The sequence below is a fragment of the Sardina pilchardus genome, chromosome 11 (assembly GCF_963854185.1).
Source record: "Sardina pilchardus chromosome 11, fSarPil1.1, whole genome shotgun sequence".
NCBI lineage: Eukaryota > Metazoa > Chordata > Actinopteri > Clupeiformes > Clupeidae > Sardina > Sardina pilchardus.
Window position 1 is genome coordinate 27,246,695 of NC_085004.1, and position 23,655 is coordinate 27,270,349.

The 23,655-nt window shown below is 44.4% G+C and overlaps 2 protein-coding genes across 4 annotated transcripts in view; one reads left to right on the forward strand and one right to left on the reverse strand.

Annotated features, from left to right (window-relative positions):
* Positions 1-5,046, forward strand: part of ppip5k1a (diphosphoinositol pentakisphosphate kinase 1a) — a 51,798-nt gene extending 46,752 nt beyond the window's left edge. For all 3 annotated transcript variants that reach the window (XM_062548496.1, XM_062548495.1, XM_062548497.1), the window contains 3 exons: positions 681-818; positions 1,125-1,238; positions 1,618-5,046. In XM_062548496.1, the coding sequence (XP_062404480.1) occupies positions 681-818; positions 1,125-1,238; positions 1,618-2,219 (854 nt within the window). In that variant the 3' untranslated portion in view covers positions 2,220-5,046. The remainder of the gene's footprint in view (positions 1-680; positions 819-1,124; positions 1,239-1,617) is intronic.
* Positions 5,047-6,916: 1,870 nt separating this feature from the next.
* Positions 6,917-23,655, reverse strand: part of map1aa (microtubule-associated protein 1Aa) — a 36,615-nt gene continuing 19,876 nt past the window's right edge. Inside the window, exons 3-7 of the mRNA XM_062548749.1 lie at positions 20,895-20,977; positions 20,165-20,305; positions 12,977-19,991; positions 12,579-12,802; positions 6,917-11,278 (exon numbers count right to left, since the gene is read on the reverse strand). Coding sequence (XP_062404733.1) covers positions 11,123-11,278; positions 12,579-12,802; positions 12,977-19,991; positions 20,165-20,305; positions 20,895-20,977 — 7,619 coding nt within the window. The 3' untranslated portion in view covers positions 6,917-11,122. The remainder of the gene's footprint in view (positions 11,279-12,578; positions 12,803-12,976; positions 19,992-20,164; positions 20,306-20,894; positions 20,978-23,655) is intronic.

A 23,655-nucleotide genomic window follows, 5' to 3' on the forward strand; every position in this document is an offset into this window, starting at 1 on the left:
AGATTCTAGAGTGGATTTGGCATGTATGCTGTCGGCTCTAACAAGTGTGTGGTTTGAGCTCTTTAACATTCTCTGTTTGTGTATGGTAAAATCACCTGGTGGACCTCTTAATGGTTTGACTGGAATGTGTGTGTGTGTGTGTGTGTGTGTGTGTGTGTGTGTGTGTGTGTGTGTGTGTGCGAGTGCACGAGTGCGTGTGAGCGCCTCTGCTGGTACTGGGCTTGAATTGGCATTGCAGTGTGTGAGTGATGTAGACCTGGGTGTGTGTGTGTGGAGAGACTGCTGTTTGTGTTGCACTAACCTTATTGGTTACTGGGACTGAACCGTGTGTATGTGTGTATGTGTATGTGTGTGTGGCAGTGTGGCTGTGTCTGTGCATATGTGTCTACCTACTGACATGGTGCTGGGTGTACTCCACTGAGCTGCCTACCCACTGTTTGGTGTATGTGTGGTTATGTGCATGTATATGTATGTATACCTGCCTTCTTGGGGAATGTGTGTGACTGTGTGTGTGTATGTATGCGTGTGTGACTGTGTGTGTGTGTGTGTGTGTGTGTGTGTGTGTGTGTATTCGTGTGTGACAGTGTGTGTGCGTGTGTGTGTGTGTGTGTGTGTGTGTGTGTGTGTGTGTGTTACCATGATAATTTGATAGTGACGTGTGGTGCTGCTGTTGTCTGCAGGTTTTGAAGGCTGCTCGATGGTGCCCTCCATCTTCCCTCTGGAGACGCTGCACAACTCGCTCTCCCTCAAACAGGTGGACGAGTTCCTCACCGCAGTGTGTGAGAGCGCCGGAGACTCGCACGCCAGATCCACCAGAGGTGAGCGCACACACACACACACACACACACACACACACACACACACACACACACACACACTCCTTTGTCAGCAGTTTGTTAACGCTTGTTAGCACCCAGCTAAGTGGTATAAGACTATTGTTGCATCAGACTACCCTGCAGACAGATTGTTCTAGATGTTTCTAGAGTACTGAGGCTGTAACATACATTAGGCAGGAGACTGAGCACTTTAGTGTGTGCCATATGTGATGGTTCCTGGTGGAGTGAACATGTGTGTCCCTGACCTGTGTGTGTGTGTGTGTGTGTGTGTGTGTGTGTGTACCTCAGCCTTGTCAGCCATGTTTGATGCCCACAACCATCCCTGTGTGGACTCCTACATCCCTCAGCGTGTGCTCTCATCGTCCGTGTCGCTACGGCAACGCTCTGACAAGCCCCCCTGGTGTGAGTATTCTAACTCGATCATACACACACACATTCACACACATACACACACACACACGCACACACACACACACACACACACACAAATGTAGATAATTTTTTTCTGCCCTGATATTCGTCTGCATAATCAAAATCTACCCCTAATTTTTCGGTGTGTTTGTCTATGTGTGTTTCTTTTTTGTTTGTTTGTATGTGTGTTTATACTGTATGTGTATATACACCCAGTCATGGTTGCTGTTTACACACCGTGTGTGTTTGTGTGTGTGTGTGTGTGTGTGTGTGTGTGTGTGTGTGTGTGTGTGTGTGTGTATGCACCCACCCATGCGTGCTGTTGACACACGCTGTTGACACACATGTGTGTTTGTGTTTGTGTTTCCAGACAGCAGCGGTCCCTCCAGCACGGTGTCCAGCGCCGGGCCGTCCTCGCCCACCACGGCCGACACGTCGCCGCGCTTCAGCTTCAGCGAGAAGACGCCGCTGACCCCGCAGAGCAGCGAGGAGGCCCACTCGGCCCAGCACAGCCTCCACAACACCCCCACCAGCCCCCCCGAGCCGCCCACGCACCCCTCCATGGACCCCCACCACCACCACCACCACCCGCCGCCGCCGTCCAGCCCTGGACAGGGTGCCGAGGACGGGCCCGACGCGGGCGAGGCCGAGGAGAACGTGGAGCTAGTGGAGGAGCCGAAGGAGGAGGAGGAGGAGGAGGAGGAGGAGGAGGTCATGCCCGAGCTGGAGTGCCCGGCGCTGGCGGGGCTGGTGCGCGGGGAGCCGCTGTGCTCGGTGCCCGGCTCGCTGCCCGTGCTGCTGGAGCTGCGGGAGAGCAGCTCGGAGGCCGGCTCCAACACGCAGACGCCGCTCTCGCCCGACGAGCCGCAGCAGTTCTTCGACACGCAGGAGTCGCTGGAGCCCTGGAGGAGCAGCCCCACGCCCGGCACCCCGCTGGAGGTGGGCGGACCGCCCCACGTGCCTGAACCCTGACCCCCCCCCCCGTCGACCCCGGAAGGGGGGAACGAGACGAGACGAGACGGACAGACAGACGGATCGGGAGGAGAACGAGAGTGATATCTCACGAGATGGGAGAAGGAGTGACGTGAGAAGGAACGATCGCTCAATGGCAAAAAAAAAAGGTTATTGAGAAGCGTGAGAGAAAACAAAAAAGGAACGGAAGAACAGGGAAGGAGAGGAAAAAGATGGCTGTGTGTGGAGCCTCGGCGTGTCTGAAGACAGATAGCCAGACCAGACTGCTTCAGGACCATCCTTCCTCCCCCCGTTGTGTACTCTGTAGTGCTGTTGTGTCCAGTGGCAGTAGTGTTGTGTCTCATTGTCCAGCCTCTCAGCCGCTTCCCAGTGAAGTCTTGTGCCCTTTGTGACATCACACCTGTCTCCATAGCAACAGCAACATGGAATGTCATGACGAGTGCTGATGTGCCGCTTCCTGTGTTATGACTTATAAGGAAGAGTGACTGTGTCGAGCCAATGTTAGGAGGATACTACAAGTGAAGAACTTGGTGATTCCCTTTCAGAGGGAATCAAAGTTGACTGCTACGGTTCTTTTTTTTTTTTTTTTTTTTTAGTGTATGAGTGACATGTAGATGCAGATCCACTTGGTTGAATCAGCTCCTGGGTGCATGACGAAAGCATTTTTCTCTCCTCCGTGGAGGTGTTTGCCCATTGTTTCATTTGCACGTGGCTTGTGTAAGAAGAGGGTCTGGACGCTTGGTTGACCAAACCTAAACAAAGTGACACGCACCTGTTGTGACGGTCCTGCCTTTGAGAAAGTGTTCTCTCACCCCAAGACACTGATGCAGCTTCGGTGGAGAGAGAAAGCGTAATAGTCCAGTCTCTCTTGCCCTTTGACTGATTGTGCTCTGTGTGCAGCTGACTGTGCTTTGATTAGTGCCACCGCAGTTGTCCTCCGCTGAGCTCGCCTCTGGATCGGCATGAAACTGACATTTTGCCTTTTTTTTTGTCTGTGTGTGTGTGTGTGTGTGTGTGTGTGTGTTCCTGTCTGTTGCGTTTGTTTTATGTGTTTACTGTAGGTGTGCTTCAGTAGCTTCACAGGACGCCCCTGCCCCCCCCTGGCCCACCACTTTACCCACCCCCAGGCATGGCACCAGTGGGGCAGAATAACTCACTAGCCATGTGCCCAGTGCTCTCTCTCTCTCTCTCTCTCTCTCTCTCTCTCTCTCTCTCTCTCTTTCTCTCTCTGTCTTTCTCTCTCTCTCTCTATGTCTTTCTCTCTCTCTCTCTTTCTCTCTCTGTCTTTCTCTCTCTCTCTCTATGTCTTTCTCTCTTTCTCTTTCTCTCTCTCTCTCTCTCTCTCTCTCTCTCTCTCTCTGTATTTCGCTCTCTTTCTTTTTCTCTCTCTCTCTCTCACTCACACAGCTGGCCTCACCCTCTGCTAGAGGTGCATAGCATCTACTTCACTTGCTCAGTCACTGCCAGTCTCTGCCAGGCACACATTTGGAACTTGGACACGCACATATACACACACTCAAACACACACACACGCACACACTTACATCTTCTTTCTCGCTCTCTCTTTCTCTGTCTCTCTCTCATACACACACACATGTTCCCCCCTCTCTCTTTCTTTCTCTCTCACACACACACACACACACACACACACACACACACACACACACACACACTTAGTACTTCTGCTTCTGCCAAAGTCTCTTCTGCCTTGCCCACCATCAAAGCTTATAACAATCACTTTTGCAAATTCTAATGATGCACATACATACACACACACACACACACACACACACACACAAACACACACACATTTATATATATATTATATATATAAATATACATATATATATATATACATAAATAAATATAAATATAGAGAGAAAAATGAATTTATCAGCAATTGTAATGTGTAGATATACAGTATTTATCTGCAAATGTAAATTGATATTTTTAATGTTGAGACAACATTGACAAGAGTTGCAGTTCTATCCCATGCTGTATCTTGTTTCTATTTTTGTAAATGAACAACCACACTTTTGAAGAGTGAACATGCTCATGATTTCTTTCTCTCTTTTTTATTTTATCACCGGTCACCACATCCAGGCCTGCCTTCAGAGGTGCTCGTTTGCAATCGTTGCTCCATGAGATTACTGTTCTGATAAGATTCAGTGTGTGTTATTGGGAAGCGTTGTGTTTACGTTGTGTTTAGGTTGTCTTTTTTTTTTTAGCTCTTATGTAAAGTCTATACGTGAAAAAAAAAAAAATCAAAGTTGTTACTCCAAATATAGGAAAGAGATGCTGCTACTGCTAAACAGCTAACACTGTAAATCTACCACAAAGAGAGAAGTGCAACAGATAGAAAAGCTATTTGAGAAATATGAGAAGATGAGATCATTTCAGTAGAATATGTTACCATTGGACGGCATTGGTACCCTGTGTTGGTGGATGTTAGTGTATCCATCCCTGTAAAGACTCCACTATTCATTGGTAGCCTAACTTGAACAGAGAGACACATTTGAGGATTTCTTTTTTTTAAAATCTCAGAACCATTTGAATGATTCGATCGAACGGGTTTAAAGTCAGACTTTCCCATATGGAAAAAAAAATACTGTCATTCAGTCTCTTTGCAAATAGATCTTCCCTTTATTTTCTGTGGCCCAAGTGAATCATAATAAGCACTATGAATAAAAAAGGCACATGTTATTTTTATCCCTGAATCTGAGAGATCCTCTGCTCAAAGGTGCCACAGTAGCTGCTGTCTGTAGGCTGGTAGTTTTAATTGGTGCAATGGTTGATTTGGATGTTTCAATAAAATGCTTTGTCTATACTTGGCTATTCTTTTTTTCTGTGTTTGTTTGTGTGTGTGTGTGTGTGTGTGTGTGTGTGTGTGTGTGTGCAAGCTGTATTTGAAGACCGGTAGACAGTACTTTAGTTGAGAAAAGAACATTAAAAGATCAATGAATAATCATTTCAGGAGGTGTGTTTTTTCACTTTGAATTCGGTCCTTCTAAATCAAGAATAACAGAATGCCTCTTCAACCATCAGTAGTTTTATGCAGTTGCTAAGGATGTTGATTGTATATATACACACACACACACACACTAGTAGAATAATGCTAGACATGTTTTTTGTTTCTTTCAGAGTATTGTCATGGTAACATGGCAGCGAAATGGTAGAGTATTGGAGAGGAGGCAGGCAAACGAACAACACCACCCCATCTGTGTGCTGCTAACACTAAAGCTGATCTCTCGCCTCACCTCTCTCTACTGACCTCATCTCACCCCCTCTGGGTGGCCTGAGGGTCATCTCAGGCCCAAACGCAGTCAGGTATGCTGCAACACTGCTGACCGGCTGCACCACTCTGATGACTCTCTTCATGACCCTACTGTAGCCCACAATAACAATTGACTTGCAACAAACAGACTGAGAACAGAACTTTTCCGGAAGATGTCGATATCTTCGCTGTGTGAGTGGGGACGAGTTGAGGAGTAGAGGTGGTCTTGCTTGTACTGTACGTAGTAGTCCTGGATGAGCTCCACCGTTTCCCAGTCTGGCCCCGGGTGTCAGTGTCTGCCAGCCGGGGCATTCATGTGCGTGGTGAAAGAGAGGGAGAGAAAAAGATAGAGAGCTGTCCTCTGAGAACAGAGACATGTTGTCTCGTACTCACTGTTCCCCTCTGTGCCTGTCCCCATAGGATCTCACACTAACACACACACACACACACACACACACACACAGGCTGTTGTTCATCCTCATTCACTTCATTTTCAATTCAGCGAGGGAGAAAAAAGAAAGGGAGAAAAGACAGAAAGGGAAAGAAAGAGAAGAAATTGAATAGAGGACAGTGAGGACATCTGCTAAAAGGTTGGGCCATGTGACCCACGCTATGAGATCACTGCATCCTTAGCATTAGCCCTGTGCCAAGTTGGCTTTGGATGCTCTCTGAGAGGGTGTGTGTGTGTATGTGTGTGTGTGTCTGCTCCTAACTACTATATCTCAATCTCTGAAAGACAAAATACCTCTTTCTTTACTCTCTTGCTCCTCTGGTGTGAGAAAAAGAGTTCGGATTGGATTCTGATACAGAGGCATTAATGTCTTTGTTTCACTGATTATTTTGAGGTGTGTACTGCTAAATGGCGTTATAATGAGTGAGTGTTTAGAGGATGAGAATAGGAAAGCTTTTGTCTGTGGTACACACCCCACCCCACCCCCATCTCTTTCCCTCTCTCTCTCTCTCTCTGTCTTTCTCAAAGACTGTTTGTGCTAGAAGATGAATTCTTTTCTTCACGCTCTGTAAACAATATGCTTTCTTTCCTTCTTCTTGTACTCCTTTGTTTGTCCAGGCGAGGGCGTGGGAAGAAATGTGTTACATCTAGCTCTCGTTTCCAGTTCGTCATTGCTCAGCAAGTCTCTGTATCAAAGACACTGCTTTACTCTAGTTGCTGTTTACAGTGTGCCTTTCACAAATGCTGCCAGTAGTACAATTTCTCCCAAGGTAACCTTTCTAGCTTGTTCTGTGATAATGGTCAACTCTGTGCATTAGACCATTCATTTTTATCGTCTTCTCTTCTGATGTCATAATTTACGAAAATATCTACTGTATACCATGTGACATTGACTATTTCATCAGACACAAATGCTGGACCTCTACCGTATGAATTTTGCCACATCACAAAAATGCACTCTTTAATTCAAAGGATGTTTTTCCATAAAGGTACTTTATTGATGATCACCAGGCTTTACCTTTTTTTTTCAACAATAAATTTGCAGAAATTCTACCTTTTTGAGGAGAGAGATCAAAGAGAGAGAAAGCAGGATACTGCACATAAATTAAGTCATCAAAAGAGGTACAGAGCAAAAAAAAGAAGTGAAAGAAACAAAAAAAATCAGTAAAACCACAATGCTCTCATGACACCGCAGGTTGCGGGCAAGTCACATGGGCCATGTCAGAACCACAGAGACAGTTAGCGTTTGTCTTTCCTCACATATTTAAAATAGTATTTCATGTAGATATTTCAGCTATTACATACAGCGTTTTTTGTTTTTAACCCTAAAAAAATCACATGCAGAAAGAAAGCCAGGTGCGTTGATAGATGGATGAGATGTAGCAGGAGCTTGATTTGTTTAAAGGTACAGCTGTTTATGATGTTGAAGTCAAATGGGTGGGTTGTGGATATGAAGAGAACCCTTAGATAAAAAGTGATCCGTGAGTAGTGATCTCATCACGTGATCTGGCAGTCTGGCACACAAGGTAGTGTGTGGTCTATGGTGGTGGTGGTGGTGGTGGTGATGGTGGTAGTGACGATGAAGTCTGTGGCTTTCTATTAGGAAAATGAAACCGGTCCCAAAGGTCAAGAACCAGAGCCTCTATATTTGAGTTGTAAACACTGAAGTAAAAGCTTCAAGAGATATTTCTTCCAGAGATCCTTCTTTCCCTCTCCCTGGCAGTCAGTTGCTACAGTTTTTCGTAGTTCATTTTTTTTCTTGGCTGTTTTCAAGTACAACTGTATTTTGATGTGTGTGTGGAGAGAGAGGCTTAATCAGATATCATTCCGATTGGCTTATCACGTTCACAATTCTTTCAGCAGTTTTAGTCAATTGTTTTCTACTTAATACTTTCCTCCTATTAAGGACAAATCCTCTGGAGACTCATTAAAAAAGAGTAAATTTGTGAAAACAGATTTAAAAACTGAGAATCTGAAACCTAAAAATTGTCAGTTATTGGATCGTTTGAGAACAAATCCACGTCAGTTTGCTTTGTATGAAAGATGAAAGGAAGACTAGATGAGACGATGCAATGAAGAAAAAAAGGGTGGTTTGCAGCTTTTATTGGACATACTATCAACTTCAACATGTCATTCTCGTTATTTGCAATGAAAGGACTGCATGAACAATGCCAAACAGTCACGTGAGGGGAGAAAAATGTGAGGGGAAGAAAACTCAGAGCATTCACAAGCTTATGTGTGCAAGCCTTGACTGTTGGCTTGCCCCTCCCTATAGGCTCCCCATGATATGATATACATGCACATATTGTATATGTTGCACACACTTTACATAGCAGCACACGCCAGCGTCTTTTTTTTTACCCCCTTGAAAGGATTGCAAACGGCACCACTGTTAAGTTCACTATTGAGGTTGTACATTTTTTTTCTCATTTTCCGAGATAGAGAGAAGACACAAAGAATAATGTGTTAGCAGTTAAGATTGTGTGGGAGTCTCCAGCCTTGTCATCAAGGGCATAAGAGACCTTTTTTTCAATTGTCACACGTATTTGTTGTATTTAGCTTAATGATGAATATATATATATTATATAGGCTAGTTTTATCCTAATAGGTCAGACACTGAAACTTTGGACATATGGACTTGAGCAAAGTCAATCAAGTCAACAGTTTGTTAGTGCAATCGTATTACCTTTTTTTGTTCTAAAAGTATTATTCCAAATAAAAAATCTCTACTCGACACTGAAAGGAAACTGTCAACAGCACCTTTGGCCATTTAGTCTATGATCAGAAAGGAAAAACAAAAAAGAGGATTGGATCTCTGGTCCCTTTAGACAGACACACACACACAGCTGTCTACTCTTCACTAAACTCACTGGCAACTGTATTACAAAACAAGCGATTCACCATGCTTTTAACGCCCACTCCCAATTTACATATTGCTACCCTAAATTAATTTCTAATGTCAGTATTACCAAAATTGCAATAACCAAGGCGGAATATGTTTGTAGTCAGTGTGGGGTCATTTCCTTCCAAATACATTTGGAGTTAAATAACAATACCGGCGTGTGCTTCTTTTCAACATCTAGCCAATTGTGGACTTGCAAGTTAATCTACTACGAGCTACGATTCATGAGTCCTAATTCAGACAAATTTTCCAAGCCAGATGACACTGATAACTGTCTAAGTCACTGTTACCAAGCGAAATCTGCAGTGCATTATCCAAAAGCAATCAAGCTGGTGATGTTCACAATGTGCTTATCTATTGTAGGTAAAATCCAGCCATCTTTTCATTCTTTCAGCATCAATGTGCAAATCCTCATTCTGTCAAACAAGTCCCTCAAGACGGTCCAAACCAAGCCTCTCCTTGTTTCAGAGAAGCCAGGGCTGGCCTTGCCAAGAGGCTAATCCTATTGCTTGCAGCTTGCATTTTGTCTCGATCATCTCAGTCATCTCTCTGCGGATGGAAATCATCCCCATCAAAACACATACCCTCAAATAAGTCAAATAATTTACAATATGGGTATCCTAACTTCTTTAACATGCATAAAATATCTTAATTAGGATGAGGGAATAACAAAGCAACCTGAATAGTATTATGATAACGAAAAAGTGCAACTTCATTTAATGGCAAAACAGGGAAAGGATGAAGTATGCAATGGTAAAATGGAATGTATTTTACCATCATTTCATACAGTATCCTCTTCCCTACCTCCCGAAAGGCTTCAAAACAACTCCAAAGGTTAAGTAACCTCCGAGTCACTAAAACTATAACCCTGAAGATGTCAGGTGTTCGTGAGGCATCTATCTGTTAGCGCAGAGCTCAATCTACAATCAGCACAATTGAAATTCCACAACTGTGAAGTCCTATCACGTGTATTCTTTCCAGTAAAGCAACAACACAAGATAATAAATTAGAGACTGGAAAACATTTGACAACATATTAACACATAATCTAAACCGTTTACATGATCTAGTTCTTTTAGGCCTTGTTAAAAAAAAAAATAACATTCAAAAAATAATATTTAGTTCACACTTAGTTGTCATGAAATAAAATGACAAATTACAGTTACTTTCTAACATAGCAGTTTACACACATAACTGATTGTTAAGTCAATAGCAAATCTAGGGAAGTATATATATTTATATATGTATTTATGTGTGTGTATATATGTTTGAGTCAGGATCTGGATATTATACTTAACTGTATATAAACAAAAATGTACTGCCAGATGAACATGCATTTATCAGCCTTGGATCACAACTATGTCTAATACACTGCACTTCAAAAGCCCAGCGCACTGCATCTGTGTGTTTTTTGTGTATGCTGTGACTGCCACACAGAAGGAAAACTAGGACTGAAATAGCAGGCTAGGAATACCTCAACCTCCAACTGACCACAACCTACAATGAACATTGTGTACACGGCCTACTTTAATTGAGGCTAACGTTACAGACAAATAGATGAAAGCCCTATGGTCTATGTATCTTTTTAGAAATTGTGTTGTGTCAAGAGGTATTTAAAACAACATATACAATACATCTGACCAACTGCACCGGGAACATTTGTATATAACTGTATCGTTTGACATCCACTGAAGTTGATAGATGAGCGTTATGGCGGCTGTGAGATTCCACAAACTAGAGTGTTGTGTTGTTGTAGAGTATGGTCATCGAGAAGAGGCAGTCCGTGTTTGTTTTCTGTCATTCGTTTAGTGATGAAGCTAACAGCTTGGTTTGGGCTTAAAGGCAGCAATGCATCCACAAGTTAAAGGCACATCTTCTCTAACACTCAGTTGTACAGTTCAGTGCACAAGAGACACAAGCAAACTGTGTCCCATGAGCCTATCAGTCAGTCGATCAATCTGTCAATCAATCTCACTCTCTGTACCTTCCCACTCTAAAGTACTTCTTTCTTCGGCAATATGACACGACAAAATGGAAAAAACTAACATCAACGAAATCATCATTAAAGAAAAAAAACAACTGAACAACAACCAATATTAAACACGCATGAAACACCCGAGGAATCGTGGCTGTTGCAGAATGAACTAACAAACAGGGTTCTAAAGGGCCAATCTCTAACACACAGAGAGCAGAAGTTAGGGTTGAATGGGGTTAGGTGAGGGTGGGATGGAAAAAGGGTAGGACAGATGAGTAAGAGACCTTGGGGAGGAGGGCTTTTTAGAACTCGATCTTGCAGGCGGCAAAGGACTCGTCCTGCATGACCACCGTGCTGCTGCTGGCCAGCACCATGATGTTGAGCTCCTGCTGCCTCTCGTGCGTCTGCTGGTACCAGTCGCGCATCACCTCCGTGTCGTGAGTGGGGATCAGGGTCACCTGGGTGGGGAAGAGGTCAGTGCAGGCATGAGTTCAGCTAGAGTTACACGCTACAACAACTGCACCCATCCGTCTTTCCGAATAAAAACTAACTAGACACTTGATGGCCCAATCCTAAAGTCCGGACTGAGAGACTCATAGACTTCGCATTCTCGCGAAACTTGTAAGGGCTTAGGGCTGTCTCAATGTGAAATTTCAAAGGGCGTGAGGGTTTGAGTACACAATTACTGAGCCCTTTCCGTGAGTCTGCATCGATGCGGCAGTTCAAAGTGTGACTTTTACCGTGGAGACCACAGGAAAATCCGGAAATTACAAAGGTAAACAACAGCACGACACACATGCATGGTGCAAGTGTCAGCAACGTCGTTGTTCTTAAACATCGCCACATTGTAACATCCTCACTTTGGAATTCAGCCATTAACTTACTAATATGAATGAAAGAAGAATAAAAGTCTTAAGCTGTATGAGACAGGTTAAATTGAAACCTATGAATGTGGCCAAGCAAGGGCTTCGGGGGAAAAACAAAGGTTGATTAATCAATTAATTCTTCTTAATCTTATTTCACACAGTGTAGTGTGCAGACGGAACTGATTGATTCATATTCCCACTGAGCCAAGGAGTTTCTTTGGCAAAATGATATTTGAAATATCAAAGGATGCTCCAAAGGTGAAAAAGGAATTGCATTTGGAAACTAATGTTTATGCAAGGGAGAAATAAGACCTATACCATGGCTCACAAAACACACACTCCCTCTGTCCTTCATCATACATATGACACGACTTTTGCATAATCACTGAGTGCATTCCATATACCCGCGTAGTCAGCCGAATATAGAGCAATACCCTCGAGACCCATGCATAGCTTTATACAGTATGCCATCGTGCCAAGGTATACCTGGAGAAATAAATATTGCATTTCCCACTCTCTTTTTCTCAAATGCTCTGCAGATCAGTGGGAAGCAGCACTGTGAAAGTATCACATCCTTCATGACAGAATTTATGCAAATAGCTTTCCAGCAGACTGTCTTTTAGCTAAAATACCTTCCCATTACACAGGAAGACATCTTTTTAAAATTGCTTTCCAAAAATAGACTATGTGATAGACAGAAAAGCAGATAAAGAACATTGTCCTGATATTACAACCACATACTTTTCCCAAATTAAAAGCAAATGAATTATAGCTGTATTATTTACTTCAGATCATTGTCTCGGTCAGAAATGACCAGAGTAAATGACAAAAAAAGCATGCTGAATTAAAATGCCTGACCCTACATGTAACCTGAGAAAATAGTGCACTTTACCTGGAGATTGGATCCCCACTGAGCCTTCCCATCCAACAGGGAATCCAGAACCCTGCGGCTAGGCTCCTCACTTCCTGTGTCATTCCCGCTCACCACATAGTAGGCTGAGCGAACGCGCTTGAAGAACTCCTGGTCTACATTCTTTGCACTGCAGTGATTGGGAATGTAGGCTAGATCCACATAGATTGGACTCCCAGAGGAACTGGATTTGGAAAAGTTAGAGCCTAGAAAAAGGAAATACAACCAGTTTGAGAAATACTGCACACTAGTGTCTGTTTGTGGTGTGTGTGCAGTGACTTGAGTGGTGCACAGAATCACATATCTGAAATAATTATCATAGAACATATTCCATTAATCATTCATCAATAAAAAAGTTAATGAGCCATGTAGGGACCCACCTGTGGAGCTCTTTACTCCATTGACGAGCCCTTTGGCAGGGTTGTAGCTTGACCTGGACATGTCGTCCTCTTTAGATCCCTGTCCATCTGACGTACGAGACATCCTTGATGATTTCTCAACATCCTTCTTCTTCAGGGAAGTACTCCTAGGCGAGGAGTCCTTTGATGTCTGTTTTGCAGGGGTCGGAGACCTCTTGCGCCTGCCTGCCGGTGAGCCAGACTTTGGCTTCCCAAGGGATTTCTTGGGACTCTTGGCCTTTAAGTCTTTCTTCAGTTGCTGCTTCTCTGTGAGGTTCTGGTCCATGTTCAGGGCCTCTGGGTCCACCATGCACACGTCTGGGTGTGGGGGGTGAGGAGCCGGGTCCATCATGGGTGCAGGTGGAGGATCATGGGTTTTTCCTGATGACCTAGATGAGGAGTAATAGCCTCCACCACCAAAAGCCATACCTGAGGACTTATCCACTGGCAGAAAATCAGCATCCTCATCTGAGTCTACATTGGTCTCTCGTGCCTCACTTGATGGGCACTCCTCGGTTCCGGGTGGCACATCTGAGTCTGATTGTGAAGGTAAGGACTCGCTAACAGAGGTTGGGGGTGTTTCTTCAGCAGCAATTCCTGCTGCCATCGCTCCAAACATGTCTCTGTTGTGGCCATAGGAATGGTGTGATTGGGATCTACCCTTGCCAGATGGATGTTGTTGGTCAATGCCCTCCTGGGATCGATCGCTATCCTCATCCTCATCACTGCCAATGTGCTGGAGACTTGGGTTGATGAATGATGGGGAGATGTCACCCTTCCTCTGTTTGAACTCTGACGTTGAGTATCCTGGGGATTTCTTGGTCGAGGAGTAAGAGGAAGCTCCCATGCAGACATCAGGGGGCTGATCAGAGTCATCACCATGCTTACCACTGTCCTCAGTGTAGTAAGCGGAATGGAAGGTCTGGTCAGCAGATGCCAGAGACAAAGGACGAGGAGGATGCTCTGGTTCCATCTCCTCCTCTTCCTCATACTCATCCTCATGCCTATAGTGGGGAGGAGAGGCTCCAGGGTAGATTCCTCTTTGCTGCTGCAGTTCCCACTCGAAGGGACTCCTTACTTTGCTGACATCCATCTCTGCTCCCCTCGGCTCTGCTTTAGCCTGGCTGGACATCATCCCACTGGCCAGACCAAAAGGATTCGGGGAGCTTGTGGTTACCTCGGCTGGTCCATTTGAGGTGTCTGGCTTTGTGGATGAGGAGCCATATGAGGTAAGGACATCAGGGAGACCTTTGCCGGAAGGTGATGTTGCCTTTTTCTCAGACAAGCTAGACAGGACTCCTTCCCTGCTTTCTGTAATGTGGGTATCAAATGGAGATCTTTGGCATGGTGATTTGAGCTTAGTTTCACAGACATAGTCCTCCTCCTCACTTTCACTCTCAGTGTCTTCATAGTACTGTTTCTCAGACAGCTCTGAGTGAGCCTTTGGGGGCACTCCATAAAGGTCCTTCATGGCATCTTTTCCTGCAGTCTGGCTGAGTTGAGAATATGGCCCAGAAGCCCCAAGCTCTTGACTCTTTGAGTCATCTGACCACTCTGGTTTGTAAAAACATGCTGATTGTGGAGCTGACATGGCTCCTGCAGAGTAGGCAGATGATTTCTTGTCGTCTGCTGAGGCTGTGGACTGTGGTGGGAATGGCTTGATTTCCTCAAAGGGGCTAAGGGGTGAGAATCGAGCGAGACTCGAGGTGGACTCGGCCGTGGTGGTGGCAGGTGTGAGCTTCTCTGAGACTTCAAGGTACTCATCCTTCACCAGCCCACTGGAACTTGAAAAAGGGGAGTCCATCACCAGGGAGTGCTCATCTTTGAAGGAGGAGTACTCAAAGCCAGCGCTGGCCGGTGTCTCAAGCTCCTCTCCGAACTGTCGGCTGGTGTTGAGTGAGGCAGAGGCTGAGGAGGAGTGGCTATAGGAAGAGGAAGAGGAGTAGGCAGTGGCAGTGGTGGTGTAGCTAAAGCCCAGAGACACTGAATCACCTGATTTCTTTCCCAGGAGGTCAGGCGTCTTCTGCTTGTCAAAGTCCTGGTCCTTGTCCTGATCCTTGTAGTATTTATCCTCAGTCGTCTTCATTGATAGAGGTAAGTATGACTGGTCTGTGTCCTTCTTGTCTTTGTCTCCCTGTTGACTCAAAAGCAGAGACTCCTTCCCTCCACCGTAGGAATAGTCAAAACCAGAGGAGAATCCTGTTGAACCAACAGATGTCTGGCTGGTGGAGAAGGGTGAAGGGCCATCTCCTTTTCCAAATTGTGACAGATCCTCAGTGCCTTTGGTGCTGCCTGAGAATCCAAAAGGACCAGGTGCCGTGGTTTTTCCCGGGATTGTTTCAAAGTCACGCTCGTGCGTGCTGTCTTTGACATCTTTTACATCAGGGAGTTTTGAGGAGGGTACAAAGTCAAATGGATTCTTTGACTCTTTCTCAGATTTAGCCTTAGCTTCTTTGTCAATAGCGTAGTTGTACTTGTACTTTTCGTCTCCATCATCATCATCATCTTCTTCTTCATCATCATAGCCTTCACCATATACTGAACGTATCACATCTCTCTCCAAGGCAGCTTCTTTTTCATGGTAGCTCAAGGATTTGCCTGTAAATGAACTACCTATTGTGGAATGATCTGAGAAAGGGGAACTCATTTGCACTGTTTTCTGCACAGGCTCTTTTTCAGTCTTACTTGCTGTACTGGTAGGAAGTCCCACAGACATAGCACTGAAGCCTGATAGGCTGCTTGTCGTTTTTAAATCAGGCTCAGCCAAGGAACTCAAAGGTGCATCTTTGTCAGCTTTTTTCTCTGTTCCCATTGAAAGGAAGGACTCTGTTTTCTCTGTGTCCTTTGTGTCAGCCTTATTAAATTTATCTTTTTGGTCCTTCTGACTTTCAGAGCCATACCCATATGAGTCGGATGAACTGGATCGGCTGTCATAAACGTCAGAATACGTGAAACTTTTCCCATCTACATAAGGAGTGTCTTGTCTTGTTTCTGCAAACTCCTTCTTTCGGTTTTCACGATCTGCTATGGATAACTGGTCAAAGTGCACACTTCGTTCACTTTCCTTGAAGCCTACTGAAGAGTGTTCTTGTTTTTCTGTCTGGCCAAACTTATTAGACATGGTATCAAATTTATTTTTCTCAGAAGACAGTTCAGACACAGTCATTCCTGAGCGAAGGACATCCGATGGCTTATCATCATCATCATCATCATCATCATCGTCATCATCCTCATCTGAGTGTTGAAATTGAGCTATAGGTTTCTTATCCCAGGCAGCATCACCCTTGTCTTTCTTTTCTGTTCCCTCCTTCTCAAACTGCTTCTCATCTTTCAGAGACTTTGGCTCACAGCTATACTCATCATCCAAGAATGTGCCTTCCTTTTCCTTGTCAAAGCCTGACTTACCAAGAATTTCCTTCTCTTTATCCTGTTTGACAAAGTAGTCATCTTCACTGTCCTCTTCTTCCTCTGACTCATCAAAAGTAGCCCTATCACTGGAGAACCCCCTTTCCATTTGCTCACTGTCTTTCCCCTGAGATGGAGCCACAGTCTTTTTATCAAATTCAGATTCAAACTGGTCAAACTTGTAGGAGTCTATCTTCGGCTCATCCTTCTTGTCTCCTGTCACTGATTTTGGTGCCTTGTCCTCTGTGGGCGAGTACCCACTGCTGGTTGGCCCTGAAAGTGTAGGAGAAGCTATCCTGGCAGTGCTGTCGTCAGGGCCCTCACTCTCTGAGCCAGCACTTCTATCAAAAGCACCAGAGAAATATGGTGATGGAGAGAATGATTTTTCAGTGGAATCACTCTTTGTTTCATCCTTGGAAACAGACGTTAGTTTCACCTCTGGTGCTTTAGGAGGGAATGAAGACAGTGAAGACATAGACGGAGGCAACACTGCCGTGGGAGACTTTTTGAAGTCTTTGTCTTTGTCTTGGAGAAAAGAAGAGGTTGCATATCCTTCATGAAGCTTGCTCAGTGAAATGTCAGCATTAGGTGTCTGGTCCTCATCTTCCTCATCATCATCTTCTTCTTCATGGGCCTTGGGGATGGTCTTATGACCAGCCTCCATTTCTGGCACAATGGGCTGGTATTCCTCTGAGGGAGGAGACTTGAAGCACTTGTCCTCTTCCAGAGAAGATGTTGGTGAGATTGTTCCTGCAGAATGTAAGTACTCTTTTCCCTGGGTGGCATCAGTACGAATAGAAAAGGGTATGCTGTTGACCGTATCCAGAAGCAGAGAGCTTCGGCAAGTCTCTTCTGTTTGAGGGGCCGTCACAGAGGCAATAGACTGGTCCTCAGTGATGGAGGTGGCAAAGGATGACAATTTGTCACATTCTGTGATAGAAGTAGCCGAAGAAATATGTTCTTCCTCAGCCAGAGGAGCAGATATGACGACATTGGAAGCATACGCTAAAGTAGATTCCTGGGCCCCAAAGTAGCCTTTTGCTGACAAAGCAGACATGCCAGACATAGCTGAAGCTTTCATCTCCTTCATACCATGGATGGTGTCAAAGGAACCTGGCTGGTCTGGAACTGAAATGTCATAGGAGCCAACATCATAGCGAAGGTGAGGAATCCTGTCTTCCAAGTCATCGTGGATCTCCTCATCAGAAATGGTCTGCTCAGTTTCTGAGTAGCCAGGAATGGTCTCATCTTGAATGAAAGAGATGTGCTCTGAGGCACTAGAAGTTTTGGCAGTTTTAGATTCCAGGGGTTTGTCATCCCAGTCCTTGCCAATTTTTTCTTTTTTCACTTCATCTGTTTTGTACTTCAGCTCATCTTCACAGACTAGATCTTCAGCCTCCTCCAACTCTGCTTTCTCAATCACATCTTCCTCTTCCTCACTCTCACTCTTTTTTGACTTCTTCTTGACATCCTCCTTGGTGTCTTTAACATCTTGCCACTTTTTGTCTTTCTCCTCAAATCCTTTAGCTGCAAGGGGTTTCCTTTTAATCGTGTCCATGTTGTACTCTTCATCATCATCATCTTCTGAGGCGGCATCCTCATCCTCATCATATTTCTCAGAGAATTTTCCTTGAGGTTGAATTTTTTCCTCTTTCTTCTTCTCCTCACAGGTGGATTTAGTTTCAACATCTGTTGTGGTTATTCCTTTATCAGGAGACACAATGTGGGGGACTTTAGTGTCTGAGAATGCAGGAGGGACAGCTTGGAGGACTTTGTCTCCTGCCAGGGCTGCCACAGATGAAACCTGAGCAGTCTTGATTGGCTCCTTGTCCATCTCCTGTTTCAGTGCCTCAAAGTCCTTGGTAAGATCCTCAGGAGATGAAAGCCTGGACCTGTCCTCCAGGAGGTCCTTAGATGGTTGCTTTGGGGGTACCTTTTTCTCAGCTGATTCTTTAGCTGCCTTATTCTTATCTGTCTTGGTCTTTCCTTGTGTCTTGGCCTTGTTCAATGTCTTTCTGACCTCAGGAGTGAAAGGTTTCAGATCTGGTTTAGTAATTTTCTTTAGTTCTGGTTTACCACTGGTTTCCTTCTTTTTTTCTTCCTTCGCCTTGGTTTCTTTTTTCTCCTCTTTCTTCACAATGTCCTCTTTTTTTACACGTTTCTCTTTCTTTATCTCCTTCTTTTCTTTATCTTTCTTTTCATCCATCTTAGATGCTCTCTCATTGATATGTTTTTTTAGTGACTTTTCTTTTAGAGGTTTCTTTTTCTCTGGTTTAGCCACTTCACCTGTCTTTGTTGTGTCTTCCTTGGCTCTGGGTGGTTTTGATGCATTGACACTCTCCTTAATTTTTTTGACCTCTTTCTTCTCTACTTTACTCTCCTTGACAGAGTCACTCTTGGATTCTGCGTCATCAAGTCCGTTTGTTTCTTTCTTGCTTGCTTTTGGTTTTGGAGAGGATTTTAGACTCTCCTTACTATCTGTTCTCGGCTTCATTTTGGTTTGCTTAATCACTGGTGGTGGAGCTCCAGATGACATTTCCTTTTGAGTGGCAACAGGGTATCGCAAGAAATCCAGGTGCTTTAGTTTTTCAAGTCCCTCAAATATCTTGTTCTGTGGGGCATTACCTGGGAACAGCACTCTTACAATCTTCTCTGTAGGGCTGGCTGGAATCCAGACCACCAGGGCACTTACAGACGTGAGATATGGAACAGACACTTCCCCTTCTTTCCCGTTAGGCATCACAATTCCAGTTTTGGCCTTGCTGTTCCCTGCCCACTTCTGCATGAAGAACTGCATCTCCTTACTGTCCTTCACAGGGTTGAGGACATACATGTCTAGCTTGCCCACACCAAGTTTGTGAAAGAGAGTGACAGGATCAATAGTGTTACCGACACCCCTAGAGAGTGGCTCAGGCTTTATCCCTAGCTTGCTGAGGTACTGAAGAGTTAGTGTGGCTTCCTCAATACTCCTCTTAACTTTCAAAGTTGATTCAGGTGAGCGTAGCTTCTCGGGAACATTGAAGAACACAATGCCAAGCTCTGGTGAGATCAGGTTCTTCATCCAGTCACCGTAGCCATTGACACCTTGTGACTGGCCTTCTTCCTGCTGCTCTGCAATCTTCCTTTGAAAGAGACCATTGATCCCTGGCAGATTGTCTGCCCCAATGTGTGTGAGAAGGACTGAGTCTATACGGTCCAAGTGTCTCACTAGTTTCCAGAAGCAAGACCTCCGGTCAGATCCACCGTCGATCAGGATATTGAAGCCATTCACAGCAAATAGGGCAGAGTCTCCCCGGCCTCCAGGGAAGATGTAGCAGCAGGGCTTGGACAGCTTCAGGAAGCCCCCGGAGGTGGGTGGCTCCAGGAGCTCAAAGGGTGATGGGACATCCACCGTCTCCGAAATGTACTCGGTGAACTCTGTGACTCCTTCCATCTCTGGCAGTGTGGGGTCTGGGTTTAGACGGTAGTCCAGGACCTCCCGAAAGCTCTTCTCCTCTATGAGGCCCAGGGAGCTCCAGCCCCCTTCTCCCTGGCAGGACACGGTGAGACTGGCTTTCTGCTCTGGAGCCGACTTGCTTAGTAGATCTTTCACCTTTTGGAGAAAGACACATAAAAAATATAATTTTACTATTTTAAAAATATATAACTTTTCTCATGTCTCATGTCTCTTATTTTCCTCATACCTCTTATTTTCTACACACAGCACTTGTTTTAAAATATCCAGAATAACTTTCACATTAGGTTATATTACATCTCCCCCCTTACCACAGGATCAGCAATGATGTCTGAGAAATTCTTGCTGGTGAAGACTCCACTTTGCAGTATGATGTCACCAGCCTGATCTGACGTTTGACCACTGAGCACAAGAAGCTTCTGCCCAGCAGAGTCTGTGAGCAGAGAACGAATCTGCTCCACAGAGGAGAGAGAGAGAGAGAGAGAGAGAGAGAGAGAGAATAGTTACAATATGTATTTTTAATTGCATTTCTAGATTTCAATTTAATCATTATTGTTTTTTGGTAATAGTTAAATAATTGATCAGAACAGAACCAGAGCAATTAATTAAAAAATATCTCATTATGGATTTTCTGTACACAAATAGAATATATTACGCAGTTTCTAAAATACTAGAGCACTGAACAATATTCATCAGGATGTTTTCACTTCTGTGATTAGTGCCACACTTAATTGGACCATAGTCATTGGGGCACTTAAAAACATGAAATGTCTTAGACTGTACAGTATGTAAGATGTAATACACAGGGTATTCTCTTTTTAGTTGGCTTCACATACTATTCCAGTCTCTAGAGAACAGTGTGAGCAAGCACTGGCTTGCAAAATATGCATTTGTGTTCTTTGGTAACATGTTCCATAATAATGAACCATTTGTCATCAGCTGTCAGTATGTCCTTCACCTCTGAACACAATCTAAGCACAAGCAGATTCCCAAAGGGACCAGAGCTCACATAGACAGCGGCATAGCGTCGTCGTATCTCACCTCAGAAGCAGTTGTGTCCTCCGTGGGGTTGACTAAGACAACAGTTTCAAGAACATCACTCTTGTATTGTAGGATTCTTTGTCCTGGAAAAAAAGAATAATGAAAAGATGTTAGTCAATCTTGCAAATTAACATCTAAAAAATATATCCATAGAAATGTTTAACTATAATAGGAGAGCAGCTACAGTACAATACTATTATCAGTTTTACTATAAACTGCTGCAATTAAAGAAGAATAGTCACTTCTCCATGTCTAGAGAAATCCTCGGCCTTGTGTAAAACACTGACAACTAAGATGTATGTAAAACTCTGAACTGAATAAATCTTTCATGCACGGTCCATAAACAAAACCCTGTGATGGGCCAACACCCTATGATATGAAAATGAACAGATGCTGAAAATACCTATAAGGATGCTAATGGAATTGTCTGAGCAAGGGGCCTTTAGGCCCATTACAAAGAAGCTGACAGAAATATCTAGAAGCTCTATTTTTGGGTCACCATGCTATGAATACCACTGAGTGCTTCAGCATCTTTATCAACCTGCCATGCTGCTACTCCCCCACACTACAAATATACCTATCCATTTCTCTTCTGCTGACTAGCCTTCACAGTGGCAACATCTTAATCCTTAAACATCTGCCTCTTCCTATTCGACGGCAGTCACCTCGACAAATATTGCAAATCTCCAACGAGCCCATCTCATTGGCTGTTGCCATGGGTACGATTAGCTGGCTGTTGCCGGCAGCCGCGTAACACTGACCCACTGTTGGTGCTGCTGGGCGACGCATTGCAGCATTTCTGAGAGAGGAGGAGGGAAAAAATACCCACGCTCCCCCTCTCCTCTCCTCTCCTTCTCTCCTTCTCTCCCTGGGAGAAGGCAGAGCAGAGCGTGTGAGTCGATGAAGCAGCAGCAGCAGTAGGAGCAGCACTAACAGAGTCTACTTCAGACAGGCAGAGATGCGCATTTACCAGCCACACACTGAAAGCAAGTGTGTGTGTGTGTGTGTGTGTGTGTGTGTGTGTGTGTGTGTGTGTGTGTGTGTGTGTGTGTGTGTGTGTGTACGCGTGTTTTAATCTAGTTTCATTTGTGTTACCAGGTGAAATCAGAGTAATGCGTCACACTGGCACTGGGTAATTTCCATGGCAGACTGTAGTGTGTGGGCATGCGTATGAGTGTGTGTGTGGGTGTTTGTTTGTTTGTGTGTGTGTGTGTGTGTGTGTGTGTGTGTGTGTGTGTGTGTGTGTGTGTGTGTGTGTGTGGGTGGGTGTTTGTTTGTGTGTATGTGTGTGTGTGTGTGTGTGGGTGGGTGTTTGTGTGTGTGTGTGTGTGTGTGTGTGTGTGTGTGTGTGTGTATCCGTGTGCTTTTGTGTGTAGTGGGAGGGAGGGGAAAGGGGGACCAGAGCTGGCACGGCCAAGCCTGTGTTGTTTACACTTTCACTTTCCAACAGACAAACACAAGAGATGTGTGTCAGGAAGCTAAAACTAAAAACCCAGGAGAGCTGGCAGGACCCAACCCTTCACTGTAATCACTCCTACTGGCACACACACACACACACACACACACACACACACACTTTCACAACCACAATCATTCTCACATTTGCACTTTCTTTCTCTCTTCTTTTTTGTTCCCACTCAAACTGCAGAAGACAAAGCATACCAGTGTGCTTGCGTATGTACTTGGTGGGAAGAGCCACAGACACATGAGCAGCATACCCTGTGTGTGTGTGTGTGTGTGTGTGTGTGTGTGTGTGTGTGTGTGTGTGTGTGTGTGTGTGTGTGTGTGTGTGTGTGTGTGTGTGTGTGTGTGTGTGTGTGTGTGTGTGTGTGTGTGTGTGTGTGTGTGTGTGTGTGTGTGTGTGTGTTTATGTTAATGAGAGACTAAAGATAGTAAATACATTTCCAGGCTAGTTCAGCATTATGCTGCCCTACTGAACAAGCAACTAGAGTAGAAATAATCCCCCAACCCAGGAGAATAATATGTAGTTTTCTTTGCTGAACAATTCAAGTGGGAAATGATGAATGTGCAATTTGCATATGAATAAAAGGACCATGTATAGCTACTCACATCCAAAAATGGAAAGAAATAAAAATCCATGACCCATGTTTTTTTATTTTCACAAATTGTTATTTTTGTGAACCAGAAAATGAGCCAACAAAACTGAAATGTTACATGCACTATTCACTATGTCTTAAGTACAAATAAAAAAATATGTGTTCCTAAATACCTAATTTCCTCTGATCAACTGTTACAATTTGGAAAAGGCACTACAGTATATTGCATCTCTACGTGTTTTACCCAAATTACTTGTGCTGTCATAGACTTGCTCAAAATCCAAGTGGTCCAGAAATATCAGTTATTGGATTGAACCAAAAAGGTCTCCCCTCCCCCGAATCCTCCTCTCTATTTAGCTCATCCAGGAGGAAGCGCCTAAACTATCAAGAACTATCAAGGGATGGCTTGTCAGCTTGACCTTGAAATCTCACTCCCTGGAAAATCATGAGGCTGAATATACTAACCTCATCTCTTGACTGCCAGAGCCTGTGACAGCTTAGCTGTGACAGCTCCGTCATACCCTCCCAGTCACCTCATAATAGCATTAAAACGTGTCTACATCAGCTTAAGGGTGACATATCGCAGGCAGTAAATTAGATTCAGATTTCATTAGTTGCAAAAGATCACAGGACGGACAGCAGTGCTGTAGTTTGTATTTCTGTCTGTAGTGCTGTAGTTTGTATTTTTGTCATTTTGAATGATC